This window comes from Drosophila ananassae, chromosome 2L (assembly GCF_017639315.1).
Source record: "Drosophila ananassae strain 14024-0371.13 chromosome 2L, ASM1763931v2, whole genome shotgun sequence".
Lineage (NCBI taxonomy): Eukaryota > Metazoa > Arthropoda > Insecta > Diptera > Drosophilidae > Drosophila > Drosophila ananassae.
In genome coordinates, this window is record NC_057927.1 from 10,357,882 (window position 1) to 10,375,801 (window position 17,920).

Sequence of the window (17,920 nt, forward strand, 5' to 3'; positions counted from 1 at the left end):
GGCGGGCACCGCAAAACGGAAACGGAAATCGGAAACTGTGCAACTGTGCAGCAGCACCAGAAGCAGCAGCGGCATCAGTAGCGGACCAAGCAAAAATAGGCGGCACACAAGGACAACGGCAGGCGGGCCTGGGATGGCGATAAAAGTGTTGCAATTTATGGTCAGGCTAGATGGCGCCCAAACTTTGCACCCTTCTTTGGCTACAGTTAGGTTCAGTGCTGGCGGTTTGTGAGAAAAAAAGGCTAAGATGTCTGGGGGAAGCAAAAAGATTTAAGGGATGGCAAGGCTGGCATGAAAAAATATGCTTATAAAACAGCATTGCAATAAACAAAATATAATTATTAAAGTCTTAGGAAGCCATTATAGCCAACTAAATTAACTACTATGTACCTTAAATATTATTATTTAATTTTTAAAACTAACAAAAATAATTATAAAATAAGAAACCTAGGCTAAGATATCTTCCTATTTTTTACCATGAACCTAAAGATGGCTAAATCCAAAGAGGCATCTCTATTTATATTCCCTGGCAGAGGCCTTTGAAAGAGTTGGAAGCCCAAGTCCGAGTCGTAGCCAGCCAAAGTTTCTGGCTAATTGATTTTGCGATTTTATCTTTTAATGACTTTTTCGGAAAGTGCAAAGCTAAATGCCGCGAAGCCCTGCCCTGTATATATTTGATTTTAATTGCATTGTATGGACTGCTTGTTTGCGCCTCTTAGCAAGCAGTTTACTATATATATATACATATATATATAAATATATTTATCGCCCGCAGGCAGCCTGAAAGTATGCTGCATATCTACGCTGTGGCGTTTTAAAACGCTAAGAAAACGCGTTCGAAATCGAATTTGTTTCACTTGCCACGCAAAGTGATAGAAAAGCGAATTGAGGCTTTGCCGCCGCAATCAATTCAGAATGTCATCAGCAAGAACAGCTGAGCTTAACGCCATCACTTAAGTTCTCCAGTTAAAGATACCCAAAATAATCTACGAATTGATGTGAAAATAAAAAATTATAACCCCTGAACGTAATGAAAGTCTATGTTTACTCTTTCCTCTAGGCTAGGATCTATTTTTATACCCTTGCAGAGGGTATTATAATTTTGGTCAAAAGTGTGCAACGCAGTGAAGGAGACATCTCCGACCCTATAAAGTATATATATTCTTGATCAGGATCACCTCCTGAGTCGATATAAGCATGTCCGTCTGTCCGTCTGTCCGTCTGTCCGTCTGTCTGTCTGTCTGTCTGTCCGTCTGTCTGTCTGTCCGTCTGTCTGTCTGTTTCTACGCAAACTAGTCTCTCAGTTTTAAAGCTATCGAGTTGAAACTTTGCACACACCCTTCTTTCCTTTGCAGGTAGTACATAAGTCGGAACGGCCGGGATCGGTCGACTATATCCTATAGCTGCCATATAACTGATTGATCGGAAATGGCATAACTTCGTTGTTTTTCAAGTTAGAAGGATGGGATTTTCAATGTATGCTTCTTTGGTCAAAATAATTCGATATGCCAAATTTCATAAGGATCGGCCGACTATATACGATCCGCTGTATATCTAATAATATAGATGCGTGGCGCCACCTATCGGACTGCGACTGAACTGCAAGGGTATATAAACTTCGGCTCCGCCCGAAGTTAGGTTTCCTTTCTTGTTTTTTAGAAATTTTGTCACCTTTAAAAACAGTCTAAAGGAGATGGTCACAAATCCCATGCTACCAAATATATGATTCCAATGTCACATTCTTTAGTTTATGATCTACAATAAAATAAAAGATCTCATTCCGGCCGTAATTAAATTTTAAATTCCCCCTAGGTGATTATTTATAATTAAAAGACCATTAAAATTGTATTGTTACTGGTTGTTTATTTTCATTTGAATGTATTTGGTTTGTCTTGACATTGGCAGTTTTTTTTTATGTTTACACTTGTTTATGCATTTTTTTTTTAATCGTTTTAACGATTTTTTTTTTAACTTCACTTAAACAGTAGGTTGATATCCGCTTGTTTTGAAGCAAAATGCAAATAATACATTACTATTTTATCGAATATTTTATGCATCATTAAATAATCCATTAATTAACAATTAGTCGCGTGTCCATGTGAAGGTGTGCCTGTGTGTGCGAGTTCATTTATCCTTTTACATCATTAAAGCAAATATTTACATTTACATTCATAATATCCAGTGTGTATTTGTGTATGAGCTTAATAGGAATCGCAGGGTCATCGCGAGTGTGTTTCTATATTTGTAATTTAAATTGCTTTCGGCATAGATAAATAATGCAGTTTACGGCCGACGGCTTTCTAATTTCCATCGCTGATCGATAAGCTATACACATTTCACATCCCAGTCCACGTACTGCATCCGACCTCCCCAGCCTTCACCATTTAACTTCCGTTAATCAGTAGGCTCAGCATCGTGACCAGGCCGCAGACCACGCCCAGGACCACAGGCACCCCCCGCCCTTGGCTGGGAGTCGACGACTTAGCGAAATAGTCCAAGAAGCTGCTTAGTCCTGTTCCCGATGACAGCGTCACTGCAATGGCCAATGAAATGTACATAGACTGTGAGAAAATGGTTTATAAAATCGATAGAATATTATTTATTATTATATTATTCTTGCAAGTCTTGTCTAATTGGTAGAGTGCCCTTTTCTGTCAGTGTTTTTCAGCTGGAAGCAACTGCTTTTGTGGCTTACCTCTGGCTGGCACCGGATCCTTTTGCGGCGTGCCCAGCTCGATTTCCTTGTACTCCTGATAGAGATCGCCAATTTGAGCCGTGCACCGAAGGACGAGGCCTCCTACACTGCTGCCTCCGCCCCCGCTGCCCGTGAAGAGTGAGTTCGTAAGGCCATTGCCATTACCATTCCCATTTCCATGGGCACTGAGGCCGGCCACAAAGTGAATTGCCTGCAGCTGCACTCTCAGACTGAGGCGGGATGCTATTAAATTGTCACCCGTTCGAATGTACTGAGTCTCATCTGAGTTTACCTGCCGAAATAAAACATTTACAATTTATATAAAAGAGCTTTAAATTCGAAATGTAGTAATGGTTTTGTTGTTTAGGGTTTTCTCATTTGAATACTAATCGAATAAATGCTAAAATATGCTTTAAATTATTCATGACGTAGTTTCAACTGCCATTCCAGTTGCAACTGATTTTCTCTTCCGCTTCCGTCGACCCTCTTCGCTTGCCCTTTCAACTTTACGGCCGCTTGCCCCCAGTTCTTTTTACACAAGTCGAAAAATAATGTTCCAGCATGCAGCCAAAAAGGAGAAATAACTGCCGGGAAAGTCGAAAAATGGGGAAAAAATAGTAGAGTTTCGCTTGGAGTTTTGTGCAACTGCATATGAATGGCAATTTGTCGACTGTCTGTTTCGCCAACTTCCCTTCATCCACCCCCTTCCTCTTCAATCTATGTGTGTGTGTGTTTGGATGTGTTGGGGTTATTACAAGCATGTTGCACTTGCGGCCATGACTAGCCGATCCTTTGACCGCTTCATTGAGAGAAAATAATTAATTCTTTGAATTAAATTCTTTTTAGTTTATTCGCCAAACCGCCATTAAGTTTAATATGATAATCCTAGTTTTTGTTTAGTATGTATTTGTTTTCTATAAATAATGGACAAAAGATTAAATAACAAACAAGGTCTTGCAAAAAATATACATATTATTATTGTCATTGATTAAAAAGTATATTTTTTACCGCATGTTAGATATTGTTCATTTAATCAAATCAAATTTTATTTTTACATAAAACTGTTTTTAAGCTTCAAATAATATTAAAAGTTTAAATTTTTTTTAAAAGTAAAATAATCAATGAATATTGGCAAAAACCCATAAGCCTTATTCAACTATTCTTTGTATATTTCTAGTATTTAATCCTTTAAATTAGATTTATATTTAGGTATAAAAATGAAACATTTTCTTTGAGTGCAGCCCAGCAAGTGGGCCGGCCACTGGGCAATAGCAACTGCAATGAAAGCGGGCAACTTTCAAGGAAACGGACACTGGAAACGAACGAAACGAACGGACATGGGAATGTCATATTTTGTTGTTGGATGTGGCCAGTTGTGCTGTTGATGGTGTTTTTTGTTTTCTTTTTGTTCATGTTTTTGTTGGCTGTGCTGGCATTGCCATTTAAAAACGAGTTTTCAATGTTACACACAACTATGCCGACAGCGAAAGCAACATCAAGAGACACTTATTCACTCATACGCCTGGTCGGTTTTTTCGCCTCTGCAAGTGTCCGGCATTTTGTTCGAGTGTGGTTCCATATAAGTGTGTTTGTGTGAAGGTTTGTTGCTGTTGGGGTCTGCATAACTGTTTATTTGATGTTTGCAAGAGCGCTGAAAATTTCATTTCCGTCCTGACACCAACAGCAGATCCTGAGCCTAAGCCTGACGCTTGAAGTGTATATCTTTTCCCACATATATGCATATGCATATTTAACTATAAAAATGCGACACTCCTGTGCGAGCTTTCCGCTTCATTTGCCTGAGTTTTCAACGTCCCCACTCACAATTTCCTTTCGGTGCATCTTTGTCGCTGCCGCAGATGCTGCTGCTGCCGTCGTGCGAAAAGTAAACTCTAAACTGGCGTGCAATGCTTTTAGTCGCAAATGGCGCATCGTCCATTGTTGGGAGAATAAAAAAAAATATAGCATACTGAGAAGGGCAGGGAGGAAATGCAGGCGCCATTTGAGAAACGCTCGTCCTGCCATTTCCGCTCTGCTGCATGTCCTGTTGCTATTCCATCTCCCCACAAACGCTTCCCCAAGAGGCTCCCCCAAAGTTCACATGACAACCTGAGCTTAGCTGGTGGGAAAAAAAGAAACGAGCGCCGGAAAACTCGCTGGCAATTTAAATACAATAAATATGCATTTCATTTCCACTTACAAACTCATTTGAGCGCCATTTACTTATGCATGTATTTTTGGGCCCCTTGGCATGGAAAAAAGGGTGTAAGATATTACAGGTTTTGGCAGAATTTGGGTCAGGCGGCGCAGGTTCTCAAGGACCTCTTCACCTTCATTTCCCCACCACATTCGCCCACAACATTAAAAGCAAAAGAGCTTTATTGCCGAGCGCTCGCTTTTTGTTGTTGGTCGCCTTTTAACCCTTTTTACAGCAGCAACCAATGCCCTCACACTTACACCAGCACACCCTCTCACTGATACAAGCACACACTCACAGGATATTTTGTTTTGGGTTTTGTGCGTTTTTGGCTTATCCTTTTTATTTTATTTGAATTTTATTTTTATTTTTATGCTGGCAGAGGAAAAGCCCAGACGCAGCGACATAAAAAGTCATTTTCAGTTTGCTCTCCTTTTTACCGGTTCTTGTGTCCCCTCTTTCGTCTCTTTCACTGGCTATCTCGCTTCCTCCCTCGGCCGATTTAATGCCGCGTAATTTACGAGACACTCTTAAGAAGCCAAGCGCTTTAATTAAGCATGTGGCTGAGGCAGCGACCCGAAAGTGAAAATACCCTCATATTTCTTGTGATTTACCTTTATGCCATCGAAAACCTTGGGCCCAGGACCTCCTCGGTATCCTTTAGCTGGCAATTAAATGAACATTTGGCATTTGCTGGCCTAAACATTTTAGCCCGGCAAATTGTTTTCAAACAACATTAACATCCAATGGCATAGGCTAGCAGAAAACAGGAACTTTGCTTGTTTGGGTTGCTGTTGCTATCTGGTCTCTTTGCTTTGGCCAACTTCATTTTGATGGCCAAGCAATTAATATCTTCTTGATAATTTCTGCCAAGATGGGATTATGCAAATTGTGTGGAAAACAGAGAGGCGTCGAATATATTCCTGCTGTTTATTAACATTGCGAAATTGCATTTTATATGATGTTATTATTTGTTTCATGTTCACCTCAAATACTTGTGCTTTAATTCTAGACACAACCTTAAATTTTCGACGTTTCCCTTATCGATTTCCTTTGGACAGGTCATCCATTAATCATGGGTAAGCCAAGCTTTAATTATGTCCTTAGTTTTCTGTTCTCAATAAATAATTTATCAAAAATCGATGGCCACACAAAATCCGCTTGTCTAATGGTCAGACTTTCACTCTAATCCCCAACTAATTCCCATGAATCACCCAACCAATACAAAAAAGAGCTCTGAGGGGAAAGACCAACACATTTGAGCTACTTTTCCATTAATATGACAGAAACTTTTTAACAAATTATGTGAGCTGTTAAAGTCTTTTTTGTTGCCTCACTATCGCAATGGGTCACACACATGGTACCATAATACTGGGGGAATCAAAATCGGAGGGCGACGGCTTTAATCTCAAGCTCAACACGTGCTGGGTCAATGCTTTCAGCTTGGATTTATTTATGGCATTGTTTTGTGTGACAGAGTATTATCCCCAGGCTTCCATCTAATTTAAAGAGCGAGAACAGCTCTGCCGGCCAGATCATAATTCAATATCAAAAAGGCATCTAATGCTGGGGCATATGAGACTAAATTGCACAACCATTGCCGGCAGCATGGAGGCTCTATTTATACACTTAAGGAAAATATTCTATCTGTGACTTGATTTAATGAGGATTATATTCAAAATTGACAATTAAAATTATAAAACATGGGCTTAATTTTCCCAAGCTTAGCCTCATGTGAACTATTTGTGAATCGTGCAAAATGTTAATTAATTGGATAATTAATCAAAGCTCTGTAGGTGATTTAAGTTTAAAATGAATTCATTATTAATAAGATTAATCGTAATTGATTTTGGCTTAATGGTTGTCTTTTTTTTTAGAGTGTGCCAGGGCCCCTCGCTGGTTGTTTTCTCTGCCAACATAAACACAGTAGATATAAAATTTTATGTGACAGACGGGTAGACAAGCCTCTACTATTGCCTGAATCCTGAAACACAGCAGCGTACTTTTGTCTCGGCTTTTGTCATTAGTTGGGGAGAAAGCTGGTAAGAAAGCACCAAGCGGCGTCTAGATAAAATGTTAAACGGCCTGCATACGAGCGGTGTAAGCGTGTGTTGTGTTTGGTCCCTAAAAGTAGACTACAGTCGACAGATATAAAACGACAGGATAAGACACACAAACCCACACACACACACAATCGCACATAGCCTCGAAAATAGAAAGAGAGAAACAAAGCAGACGGACAGAGGACACGTTATGTCTGATGATGTGGGTAGACATAATATAAAAATTTATGAAGCGTTTAATAAGTTTTCTTCTCGTTTTTGGTTTATTTTTTGTTCTCTTTATATTTTTGTCCTTTGCCCGTACCCTGGGAAATCGTAGAAAAGTTGAATTCGTTCAGTGGGCGTGTCAACTGAAAATTTGTTCATCTCGTAAATTCATTTAAAAACCGTTGCCATTGCCCGTTGTCCCTCGGCCGATGTCCTTTGTCCTTTGTCCACTTTTGTGCTGTCCGGCAAATTCGTTTTTGCCACAAGTTGAACGTAATTTATTTTATGTCGTGGCTATGATTAATAACATTCGGCCGAAACGAAAAAGGATTTCGGGGCTAGGCCAGCAAAACGAATCTGGAGGAGATCTTGCTTTAAAACGATTGCCGGAAGCATTTCTTTGTTGATTTATGCAACTGATTAGCGGCATTCGCAGAATTGATGCAGAAATGTAAGCGCCCCTCCAAATGACTAATGATGCTTCAGCCTCTCATATCGTCCCTATCCCATGTATAAGTATATATAAATATATATGCATATAACTCTCCCCCGTCGTTATGATAAATGACAAAGGGGGAAATCGCACAATCAAATCACAACGAAGGCGCAACCCTTTTTTGGTTTATTGACTCAATCCCTTGAAGGAGCTTTCGCCTTGTGGCTTTTTGTTGGGGCTTCGGCTTGGGGTTTTATACTCAAGATTTTTAATTAAGTAGGTAAAATGAGCCCCTTGTAATTCAGTCGCCTGGCTCTGATTAAATTACATCATATTCATAAATAAAGAACAAATTTTGTGAGGCACGTCGCCTTGGATTAGACAAAAGCCGCACATGTGCTCGAAACGAGTGTTGGATGCCATTATAAAGGATTTACGATGCCGTTAGGCAAGTCAAAGCTGTTTAATTAGGGAAATCCCCTCCCACTTCTCCATCGTCACCCACGCACATGCCCTAAAACTTGGTCCATCCCTGGCATTAATTAACAATCAGTGCAAGGCTTTTGCATACAAGACACATTGATGTCTTAATTGCCGATTGTAAACCGTTTGTCCTTTGGTCCTGTCTCTTCTAATTTCCCGATTTGGTTGATATAATTATGGAAATGTTTTTTTTTTTTGGATTTATTGAACTTACTGGCACGTTGTTGATGGTAAATCGGAGCTCAGCCCGCGGCCGGGAAGGCGAAATACTGCAATTGGCCCGTAAAACATCGCCGGGCTCGTAACGTGTATTCTCAGTGAAAAGCTGCGGGCGCTTGTCGGGAAATTCTGAAATTATGGAATTTGAGTTATCAGACTAAGTTATAACAAACTAAACCACCAAGTTAAATGATGTATTCGGTATTTTAACAGGTCTTGTTGTTATGTACCTTAGGGGTTATAATACTGAAGAGAAAATTATCTATCTATTGATATGGATTCAGTCTACTCTCATTATTGTAAGATACTCACCTGCAACTTGCATTTGGGCGTACGCCATGGCCGTGGAATAAAGCGGTGCATCCGCCGTAACTTCGCAACTGAACGGGCCGGAGAGGCTGAAGCTCACGTTGCGTATCAGTGCCATAGTGGAATTTGAGCCAGTCTCCTGAAAAGAAATTTCAATAGTCATATTTCCGAAAAATACCCATTCTTCGAAGCCCGAAAAAAGAATCAAACTTACGTCCACCCGGATGCTGGGATGGTGAAAGACCTTTGTGTGAGGATATTCCCCTGGAGTGTAGCGGTAGAACTCAAACTGTCCACGGTAGAACTTGATGGAGTACAGTGGTGCCCCGTCCAATTGGTAATCGCATAGGAGAGCCACCGATTGTCCCCTTCTCACCACCGGAGGTTGCACCAGCAGATTAACATCACGCAGCGAAGCCTGTCCGGCATCTGTTGGGGGAAAATACAGAGAGGATTTATGATGCGATTTTTTAAAATGGATGCGGTTTTATAAAGGATCTGGAGCAGAGCGAAAAACAACCTTTTAGGTTTGGAATATTTATCCGATAGAATTTTAAAATACTTCTAATCCTACAACTACCTTTATTTAAGTTGAGTCTAGACTTTAAACAGCATAGGAAGTACATTTAGTGAATCAAAAGCAAGTTGTCTCAAAAGCGACAGCCACAACATGGACAGGCTGACATCGCACACCCGTTCGGCAGCTTGAAACAATATTGAATCTGTCGACATCATCGTGGTCCCTATCTTGGGTGTCCCACGGAATTAAAAGTTGCACTTGCTGCGAGTGCAGCATGGAGCAGGCTTCAGGATGGTTAAGGCCTTAAGACCATAACAATCGAGCCCATTACCAGGACGTGGGATACCAGTAGGCTCTCCCCATATATGTGCGTATACCCATTTTTCCTTTGCATTTTCCGATCCCATTCCAGAACCCATCATCTCCATCGTAGTCGATGATGGCAGTCGGCAAAGTTGACTGACTACATCAAAAAGCAATTTTCCATTTGTTTTACAATATGGCCGACCCAGTCGCTTATCCTTGCCACCCACACAGGCTCACCCATTCGCACACCGACTGACACACACGCATATTCGCACTGACTGATACATAGGCACATCTGTATGACTTCGACGTGTGTTTGCGCCGAGAGTGTGTTTGGCTTTCCATAAACTCGAAAATCGTTTAAGCCGCCTTACGAGAAGTTGTAAACCTCTTTGCTGCCATTTTTTTTTTGCTTCAGCTCCTATTCCTGCCGAGCCCCTCTTCATGCCCTATTTTCCTGCTTTTTTTCTCACTCGTTTTGCTATTTTTGCGCCAGTGCTTTGTTTCAAATACAAATCGTGATAGGAACACAGCATAATCAGTACCGTAAAGGAATTGGCTACACACTGAGGAAATTATTTCATTTAATTTAAATATAAAGTTTCCAATTGATTGAATTGTAAGTTTTTTAAGAGTCTTTTTAAAAGACATTTTTTTAATTTTTAAGAAATAAAAAGAAAGAATCTCCATTTTTTTCAGTTGTCTGTGAAACAAATCTCTCGCCTTCAATGTTGAACTACAATGTCCTCTTATCCTGCCGATGGGGCGTGGCACAATATCCGCTCAACTACTGCTTGTTGCTTTCTCTAAGATTTGAGTGTTATTCCTCCTGCTGTTTCATCTTCTTTCCCATCGACAGCTTCCTGCTGGGTTGTCTTCTATTTCTATGATTTTATGCCTACTATTTTTTTTGCACCCGATGTCTGACGTCTGAAGTCTGAGCCTGCGGCCATTTGCCTTTGGAAATTAGGCCAGGCTTAGCTTTACATCCGCCTCCTGCATTGGAAGTGGCTGCTGCAGATTTCCCTATGCTACTCTATAAGGCAAAGGAGATGCCGACAGCTTTGCTCGATAAAAGCAATGGTGATGAATTTTGGTCAGAAGTGATTTTTTTGAGCTGCAAAAACTTTATGGCCCTTCGATGGATTGCTGCTTGGGATCTCCTTCTAAATCGGGTTTACTCGGCAATAGAAGCTTAGCCAGACTTGAAGCCGGAAAACTGTACATGTGTCCCACAGCCATAATGACCTTAAATTTTTCGATTGCCCTCAACGGTTTTCCTCCTCAACCATTGCCCTTTCCCCCTTTCGTAATTTTCCTCTCGTTTTCCATGGAAACTTTTATGCAACTTTGCTACAACAAAAGAGGCAAAAAATGGGGGAAAAACGAGAGGAAAATTGTGAAATATGTGCAGCTGTGATCATAAAACGTTTATTGACTGCAAAATTCAATATATCATGCATTCACCATTATGACAATATGCAGTTGCACAAACACTCGTATATAGGACGATGTATGCGTGCCATGGGTGTCGTCAAAAGGAGTAAAATGCTTCAAAACAGTCTGGAACAATCGAGTTAAAGTCGAAGTCATTCATTGTGTTTGGGACACCTTATATATCGGTCAAAGAATTTTTTGAGAGGGAGAGAGAATCTTTACCCTATTTTAATAAGATTTGGATTAAATATATTAGAAGGATAATTTATTTTAAGGGACTACGCCTCTGATGTGCACATGTAAAAATGTTTGGCTGGAGGTCCTCCCCCACTTTCATAAACTTTCCTTAACGCAACCGAGCTCAGCTCAGATTTAGTTACAAATGAGCGCGGTAAATGCAATGGGCGGGGTATTTGATGTAGTCTAGCCTCGAATATTCCCCGGGAGGGCTGGAAATCTGAAAACCAAGGGGAGAGAGCAGCTGTTGGTAAACTAAAGCCAGACTAACTTTTTGCAGACATGTGAGTTGTCCGGGGCACTCGAAGTAAAGTGGGAGTTAGAGTGCAAGCCATGTGATGAACTCGCTTGTGATAATTTATGGATAATATTTTTATTGTCCAAGGGAGTGGCAGACGCTGGATAAGCCCAAAGTCGACGCCAAGATGCTACCAAAACTAATTTAACTTATTGCCTGGCACTCATCCTGTTTTTCCACCGTTTTTCCAGGAGGTTTTCCGCTTCTTTCGCTGCGGTTTTCCGGAGCATGATGTGCAATAATATCTCGAAAAAAATATTTCCAACAGAAAAATAATGTAAATGATAGGAGCTATGTTTTTTTTTGGTATTAAGCTTTAGTCTTTTATGTTTTTAGTTTTTAACCTATTTTATGTTTGGGGAATAATGTCAGTTTCCCCAAGCCAAACAGCAAACAGGCGCCCAAAAACTCTCCCTCTGCTCCGGATCAAAATTGGTTTTCCGGATGATACGGCCAACATCCAATAAATGTTTTAAAGCTAAACAATCTACGAGGGCAACAATAACAAAATTTTACACATGAATTCTTCATGTAATTACGCGTGGCCAAAACGAAACAAAATTAACAAAAATATAAATTGCGCGGTTGCAGCACACAAACAGGATTAAATATATACAAATATAGACGGACGAGCCTCTGGGCAAAGTATATACAAATGTATATAGAAGTCTGTGGCGTTTTGTGATAATTAACGCAATATTTCAGCTACACAAATTACTAAAAGGACTCGCAATATCGTATAACTTTTGCCAACAACAAGCAAAAAAATGCCAGCAATTATTTAGCATAATGCATAAGCAACTACAGCAATATATATTTTAGAAAGGGAAAGAGAATGAAAATATTTGCATAAATTTTATACAGTACAAATTTTGAGTTGAAATTACATTTGGAGTGGGTGGGGAAATTGTTGCAAATGGGAAAGTGGGCAGTATAGTGAGTGGGGCAGGGCAGTGAGTGGTCTACGGTCAACATTTTTGTAGACAAATTGGCGATGTTACAGTTTTGAAAAGTTTCTGACATATTTCGCTCGGCCACAGTTGGACAGAGAAAGCAAGAGATAAAGTGAAAGAGACTGGGACATAGAGAGAGTGTGTGAGGGAGTGGAGATAGACAAAGCCGGCATGATATAATTATGTGTTGAATTATGAATTGAAATGTTGAAAAGTTTTTATGTGCTACGAAAACTTGCCATTCAACTAACATTTTTGGCCAACATTTATTGCTAATTCCAGCTGACTGCCAGCGAGAGTTTGAATGTTTTTAGAGGTTTTTAATACCATCAAATCATTATGAGAAATTATATTCAGTGGCCAAGAAGCTTCATAATGGTTTTCTCTGCCACACTATTTGTATATTTAAATTAAATTACTTTGACATTAAATGGAGAGTGAAGAAAGGACAACAGAGAGAATGATTAATTATGAATTATTGCTGACAGACGTGTATTTCCTGTCTCTGGTTGAGAATATTTGCTGACTTGTCTTCTGTTCATTCGCCTGTTGTTCCTTTGGGTCCCGGAAGCCTGTTTTTTTATAAAAAGGAATTTCTGCATTTGGCCAACAGTCACTCATCAATAAGCTTGTCAGAGGACATGTGCGCAACAGCCATCACATCCTATATCTGCGGCTTTATCTTCGGCTTTCCAGCTTCGCATTTGCATGTTGCCCATAAACATAAATATGAATGTCTGCCATGTGGGTGGCCTAGCTTGTTCTGTTGTTATTCCTTTTTTTGGCCTGCAGGATGCCACTTCGAAAGCTTCACATCATATCAATTCAATTATATTTTATATCACAGTTGGAACACACGCTCGAGGAGAAAGGCTCCATGCTGCTAATAAAATTCCTAAAGATACTGAGCAAGTATTGTTATGGTTCCTCCCGCTAGAGACTGGTATTGGTTCATAGTTTAATTAAATATTGGTAACCTGGGTAACTTTAAAATCACCTTAAGAGGCTCATTCGATAATTGTTTATTGCCAGTTGAATTGATTCTTTTTGTTCCAAGCTCGAGGTGTTGATTACTTCAGTCGTTGTGTACAATTGATTTTGTGGCTAATTGTTTGGCACACAAGAGCTCCGAGGGCTAATTCCTTTAATTCATCCCAAGTATCATACACGCCCGGGTAAACAAAGGTAGTCGGAAAAAGGTGAGGTGCGTGTTGTGGCCCTGATAACAAATTGCAATGAACAGAGGCTGTGTGTCAGGGGCGATGGGGCGCCTGCATGCGGTTGATGAGCCAAAAATAAACCACCACACGAACCTTTTGTAATTAAATGTTGGAAGCAATTTCACGCCCAAAACCAATTCACGCAAGCCTGAAGGTGGGAGGATTCTACCACTTTTTCGCCCCTGCTTATACTTATCCTATCTTTTTCCTCCCAACGCTATCCTTTTCTCTCGCTATGTGTCCTGTCAGTTTTTGGGGTTTTGGTTTAAATAAATTTCAACAAAATGTGCGTAATTAATGCGCCAAACTGAGCAGAGGCCTCTATAAATCGCTGGCCATCAATTTGTCTGGCTGCGGATTAAATATACATTGAAAATAAATCGTAGGCCATATATTGAAATCGAATTATTGTTTTATACGAACTAGGATTGAAATATTGTATAATGGTTATCGATTAGGCACTGTATTGCCCAAATATTCTAGAGACTGTGAGGTGACATTTTTACTTATATATTATATAATATAAAAAAGTAGTTGGAGTATTTTGAATAAATCTTATGGGGTATAATTTTCTAAATATAATCAGGATATGGTCTTTGATCCTTTATCATATTACTCTTTAATATATAAATAGATACCTTTATTCTTTTAGTGCACAACTATGCTTGTGTGCAATTGTGTGGTCAGGCCATGTTGCACGCACAAGCAACGGCCTTTGGGTTTTCTTATCGACTGCCACTGGCCATTGATTGCAGTTCATTAAACACGCGCAGGCTCACGCACTGGCTTTCATTTAATTTTCGCTGCTTGCCGGGTTGTGAACAACCTATACAACCCAGTGGCCATTTTGGCCAACACCTGATGACTTGGCTCATTAGCCGGGCGTCTCTTTCGCACCTGATGACAACTGGGCATGGCCAGTGGGGTCTTAACCTCTTCGCTGTGCATATATTTTCATAATGCCCCCCCACTTGCCAGTCGTCGGTCACCTTTGCCGACAGGTTCTTCGCTTTCAACCCCAATCTGTATCTCGGGGCCATTATTTTTGATTGCTTATTCATGCATTCATTCATTTATTCATATGCCAGAAGAATCTTGAGGATCTCGAGTGATGAGCACTTTGCTTGTGTTTGGCTTGCTATGAAAACGAAAGTTTTCCTCTCCTTTGGACCCAACTAGCCGAAAATTAATTGCCCTCCTTGGCTCTCGTGCAAGGCTGTTTATATTTTAAATTAATTATAAATATTTATTTATCCTGATTAGCTAAGTGGGTGGCCTGGTGAGAAGTCCCTCCCTTGATATTTCAATCTCTGGTGCCCTTACTTCCCTCGCAAAACCGGGGCTTAACCAAATTGATTTCAGTTTGTTTTAGCCATGCACAGCTCTTTTGAGGGGCCATCTATTATAGAGAGTTGGCTTTAAAGCCAGCCAACCAGCCAGCCACCAGTCCAACCAATCAGCCAACGGCAATGAAAACCCAATTGCACGCCGGCTGTCGATTACTCTTGGTATACACTGGGAGCAAGAAATTAAAAAAAGAATAGTAAATATTAGAAGGCCTTTAATTGGTTAGAGAATTATGGTACGACAGTCTTCATGGGGATATGGCAAAATTTTTTATCTAAGATTATATGTTTCAATGATATTTTTCCCACTGTAGTCTTATCTGAGTCAGTTGCCTTGCTAACCGAATTCATTTTTCCCATTCCACTGTCTGGGTCGTCTTTGTGGTTTTCTGTAATTGATGGCAGCATCAATTTCAAACGAAATAATCAAGCAATACAGAATTTGGTCATGGGAGAAAAGCTGACCACCCGCCCAGCCACCAGCCACAAGTGTACAGGATGCAGGATATCCCACGCTAGCCGGCTCACGTAGCCCGATTTGCCATGTTTCGTTGCTTTCCTGCTTTTTTGCTTCCTGAAGCTGCATACTTTCGTGGGCCAAAGTTAATTTCAGGTTTAAGTGGCAGCAACTGCAGCTGCTGCACCCGAATTATTGAAGGCAACAGCAAGAAAGCCGAAAACAGGGACCAGGATTGGGATTGGGGATCGGGATATGGGATTGGGTGAAAACGTTTAAATGAAAAACACGAGTCAATTTATATTGCGCTGCCAACGCTGCTGATGTACCGCTCCCCTCTTGCCCCCTTTCACCAACACCACGGCCAGCCATTTAATCTTCCTCCATTTCTTGGCGCTATTTTCAAATGTTTTTCTTTGCTGTTTAGCCATTTTTTGCTGGTGTGGCAGTTGTAGCGCTTTAGACAGGGCACAAAAACCAAAGCCATATACAAGCGATGTGCTGTGTGTGTTGCCGTTTTTTGGCCAGGCATGTGTGTATGTGAGTGTTTTTTTTTTCCTTTTGGCCAAAAAGTGTACAAAAATCTGCACAAAAATGCACGAAAATTCATCTTGATTTGTGTTGAGCGTTTTTATTTATTTCTTTTTGTATTTTTTTGTATATTTTTTGCCCCCGTTGGCACTCTCCCCCTGTATATCTTATTCAAGGGCTGAAACCGCTGCCGTTTTTTCATTCTACACATCTCTATATCACTTTGGTTTGGCGGTTTGTCTACTCTGCTTGATCCCCCCTCCCCGCTTGGCTTCTTCCCAGGAGGCGTGGCGCACTAAATCAGAGACATTTAAGCGCGTTTTGTTAAAAGTCACTTACTGCACTCGACCATGGCTCATTTGCCGGCTTCTACTTACCACAAAGGACGCCGAACAGGAGCAGAAATTGTAGCATGTTGCTGCTGTAGTTGCAACTACCATGGCTGAGATTGTTGCTGCTGGGACTGCTGCTTCTGTTGCTGTTGTTGCTTCTGCTGATGCGACTTTTGTTTGTTGTGATTTCTGTGTGACAGCGACACCTACGCGGTGTGTCTGTTGACGGCAACATGTTGCCCGCTTTGTGACTTTGCATTTCCGCGTTTTGCACGCTGCAGTTGCAATCTGCCTCGGATGCAGCTCTTGCGGCTCTGAGTGATGTGGCTAATGTTGATAGTGTCTGCCACATTGTCAACGCTCTGCCCGTGCGACACTAATTAAGTGCGAAATTAAAGTCTGGTTGTCTGCGCGATTCTCCGCTAAATTATGCTAATTTATATTCTAATATTTCTTTCACTTTATTACGTATTTTGAATAGCTTTTTTTGGAATTCTGTTTTGTTTTTTCACACTGGGAAACTTTTCACGTCGCTCTCCGCGGCCCTCTTTTTCTGGCTCAGCTTGGCTGTCTCTTTCATTGCGTCCTGCGACCGCGTCATGCAACCACCAGACTTGCGACTGAACGACTGAAAGACGCACGAGCTCCACCGACGATACAATGCTACAAACGCCGATGATGTTGCTGCCAGTTGTCAGTTGCTGATGATGTTGCTGCTTATGACTGCCGGCAACATGTTGCCTGGAAAGTAGCTGACAGTTGTTGTTCTGCGAAATTGTTTGTCTCCTGACATTTATGGATACTTTTAGTACCGCTCCTAATTGCACCAGAACTTTGCTTCAACGATGGCCCCTGAAATATAGTTGGAAAGAAGAAACGAAAGTCAGAAAACATTTAAATTTGTTGTTGACAAAATGCTGCCAGGCAAAAATATTAATTTAATTGCCCCTCGTAAACTGTACAAAGTTCGAAATAAAAATTGCTGCCACATTCCAGCGATCGTCACGTGCCGCGGCCGTTTTTCCGATTGATTTATGCGGCCAGGCCAGGGACCCGTGAAAGATAGGAAATGCCAATGCCCCATGGCCCATGGCTCGTGCCTTATGCCCCATGCCCATTGACCTTACTCAATCGCATTTGGGATCGCACAAAAATGCGACCCCGGGACTAATTAGCTGACGGCAGCAGGCAGTGTAGTCATCGACAACAAAGGCGTCCAATTTGGATTTGGATATTTCGCTGGCCGCTCAGCAATTGGGTTTTGCATTATTTACGACTTTCCCCAGTGCTCAATTATGCGCTTCCCTGCAGGAAGCTGCACATTTTCTGCCAGTCCTTCAAACTATCAACTAGCTGACATCTCCCTTTTCAATAAAAAAAAGAGTTTCGAATCTATCCACTTCCTGTTTCGGCATTGTTCAGAAACAGTGGTCTAAACAAAGAGTTTCAATTGATTCTGGTATCACACAGGGCAGAAACACACAAAACAAAAGTTGTTTACTAGTTATTTGCCATGCAATACAATGCAATAGAAATCATAAACATCTTTAATAATGAAGAATAATAAATACACTTGCTAAATTTAAAAAAAGGGAATAAAAACAAAAACCAAAAAGCTTACTTAAACTAAACTGAAAGTGGTACAATTTTTGTTCTGTGCATGCAAAGTTTGGC

The 17,920-nt window shown here is 40.8% G+C and overlaps 1 protein-coding gene across 2 annotated transcripts in view; it reads right to left on the reverse strand.

Annotated features, from left to right (window-relative positions):
- Nucleotides 1-1,835: 1,835 nt before the first annotated feature.
- LOC6499680 overlaps nucleotides 1,836-17,920 on the reverse strand; it is a 31,949-nt gene continuing 15,864 nt past the window's right edge. For both annotated transcript variants that reach the window (XM_014910695.3, XM_001954126.4), the window contains exons 2-7: nucleotides 16,292-17,098; nucleotides 8,824-9,038; nucleotides 8,613-8,748; nucleotides 8,296-8,429; nucleotides 2,696-2,987; nucleotides 1,836-2,533 (exon numbers count right to left, since the gene is read on the reverse strand). In XM_014910695.3, the coding sequence (XP_014766181.1) occupies nucleotides 2,385-2,533; nucleotides 2,696-2,987; nucleotides 8,296-8,429; nucleotides 8,613-8,748; nucleotides 8,824-9,038; nucleotides 16,292-16,598 (1,233 nt within the window). In that variant the 5' untranslated portion in view covers nucleotides 16,599-17,098 and the 3' untranslated portion in view covers nucleotides 1,836-2,384. The remainder of the gene's footprint in view (nucleotides 2,534-2,695; nucleotides 2,988-8,295; nucleotides 8,430-8,612; nucleotides 8,749-8,823; nucleotides 9,039-16,291; nucleotides 17,099-17,920) is intronic.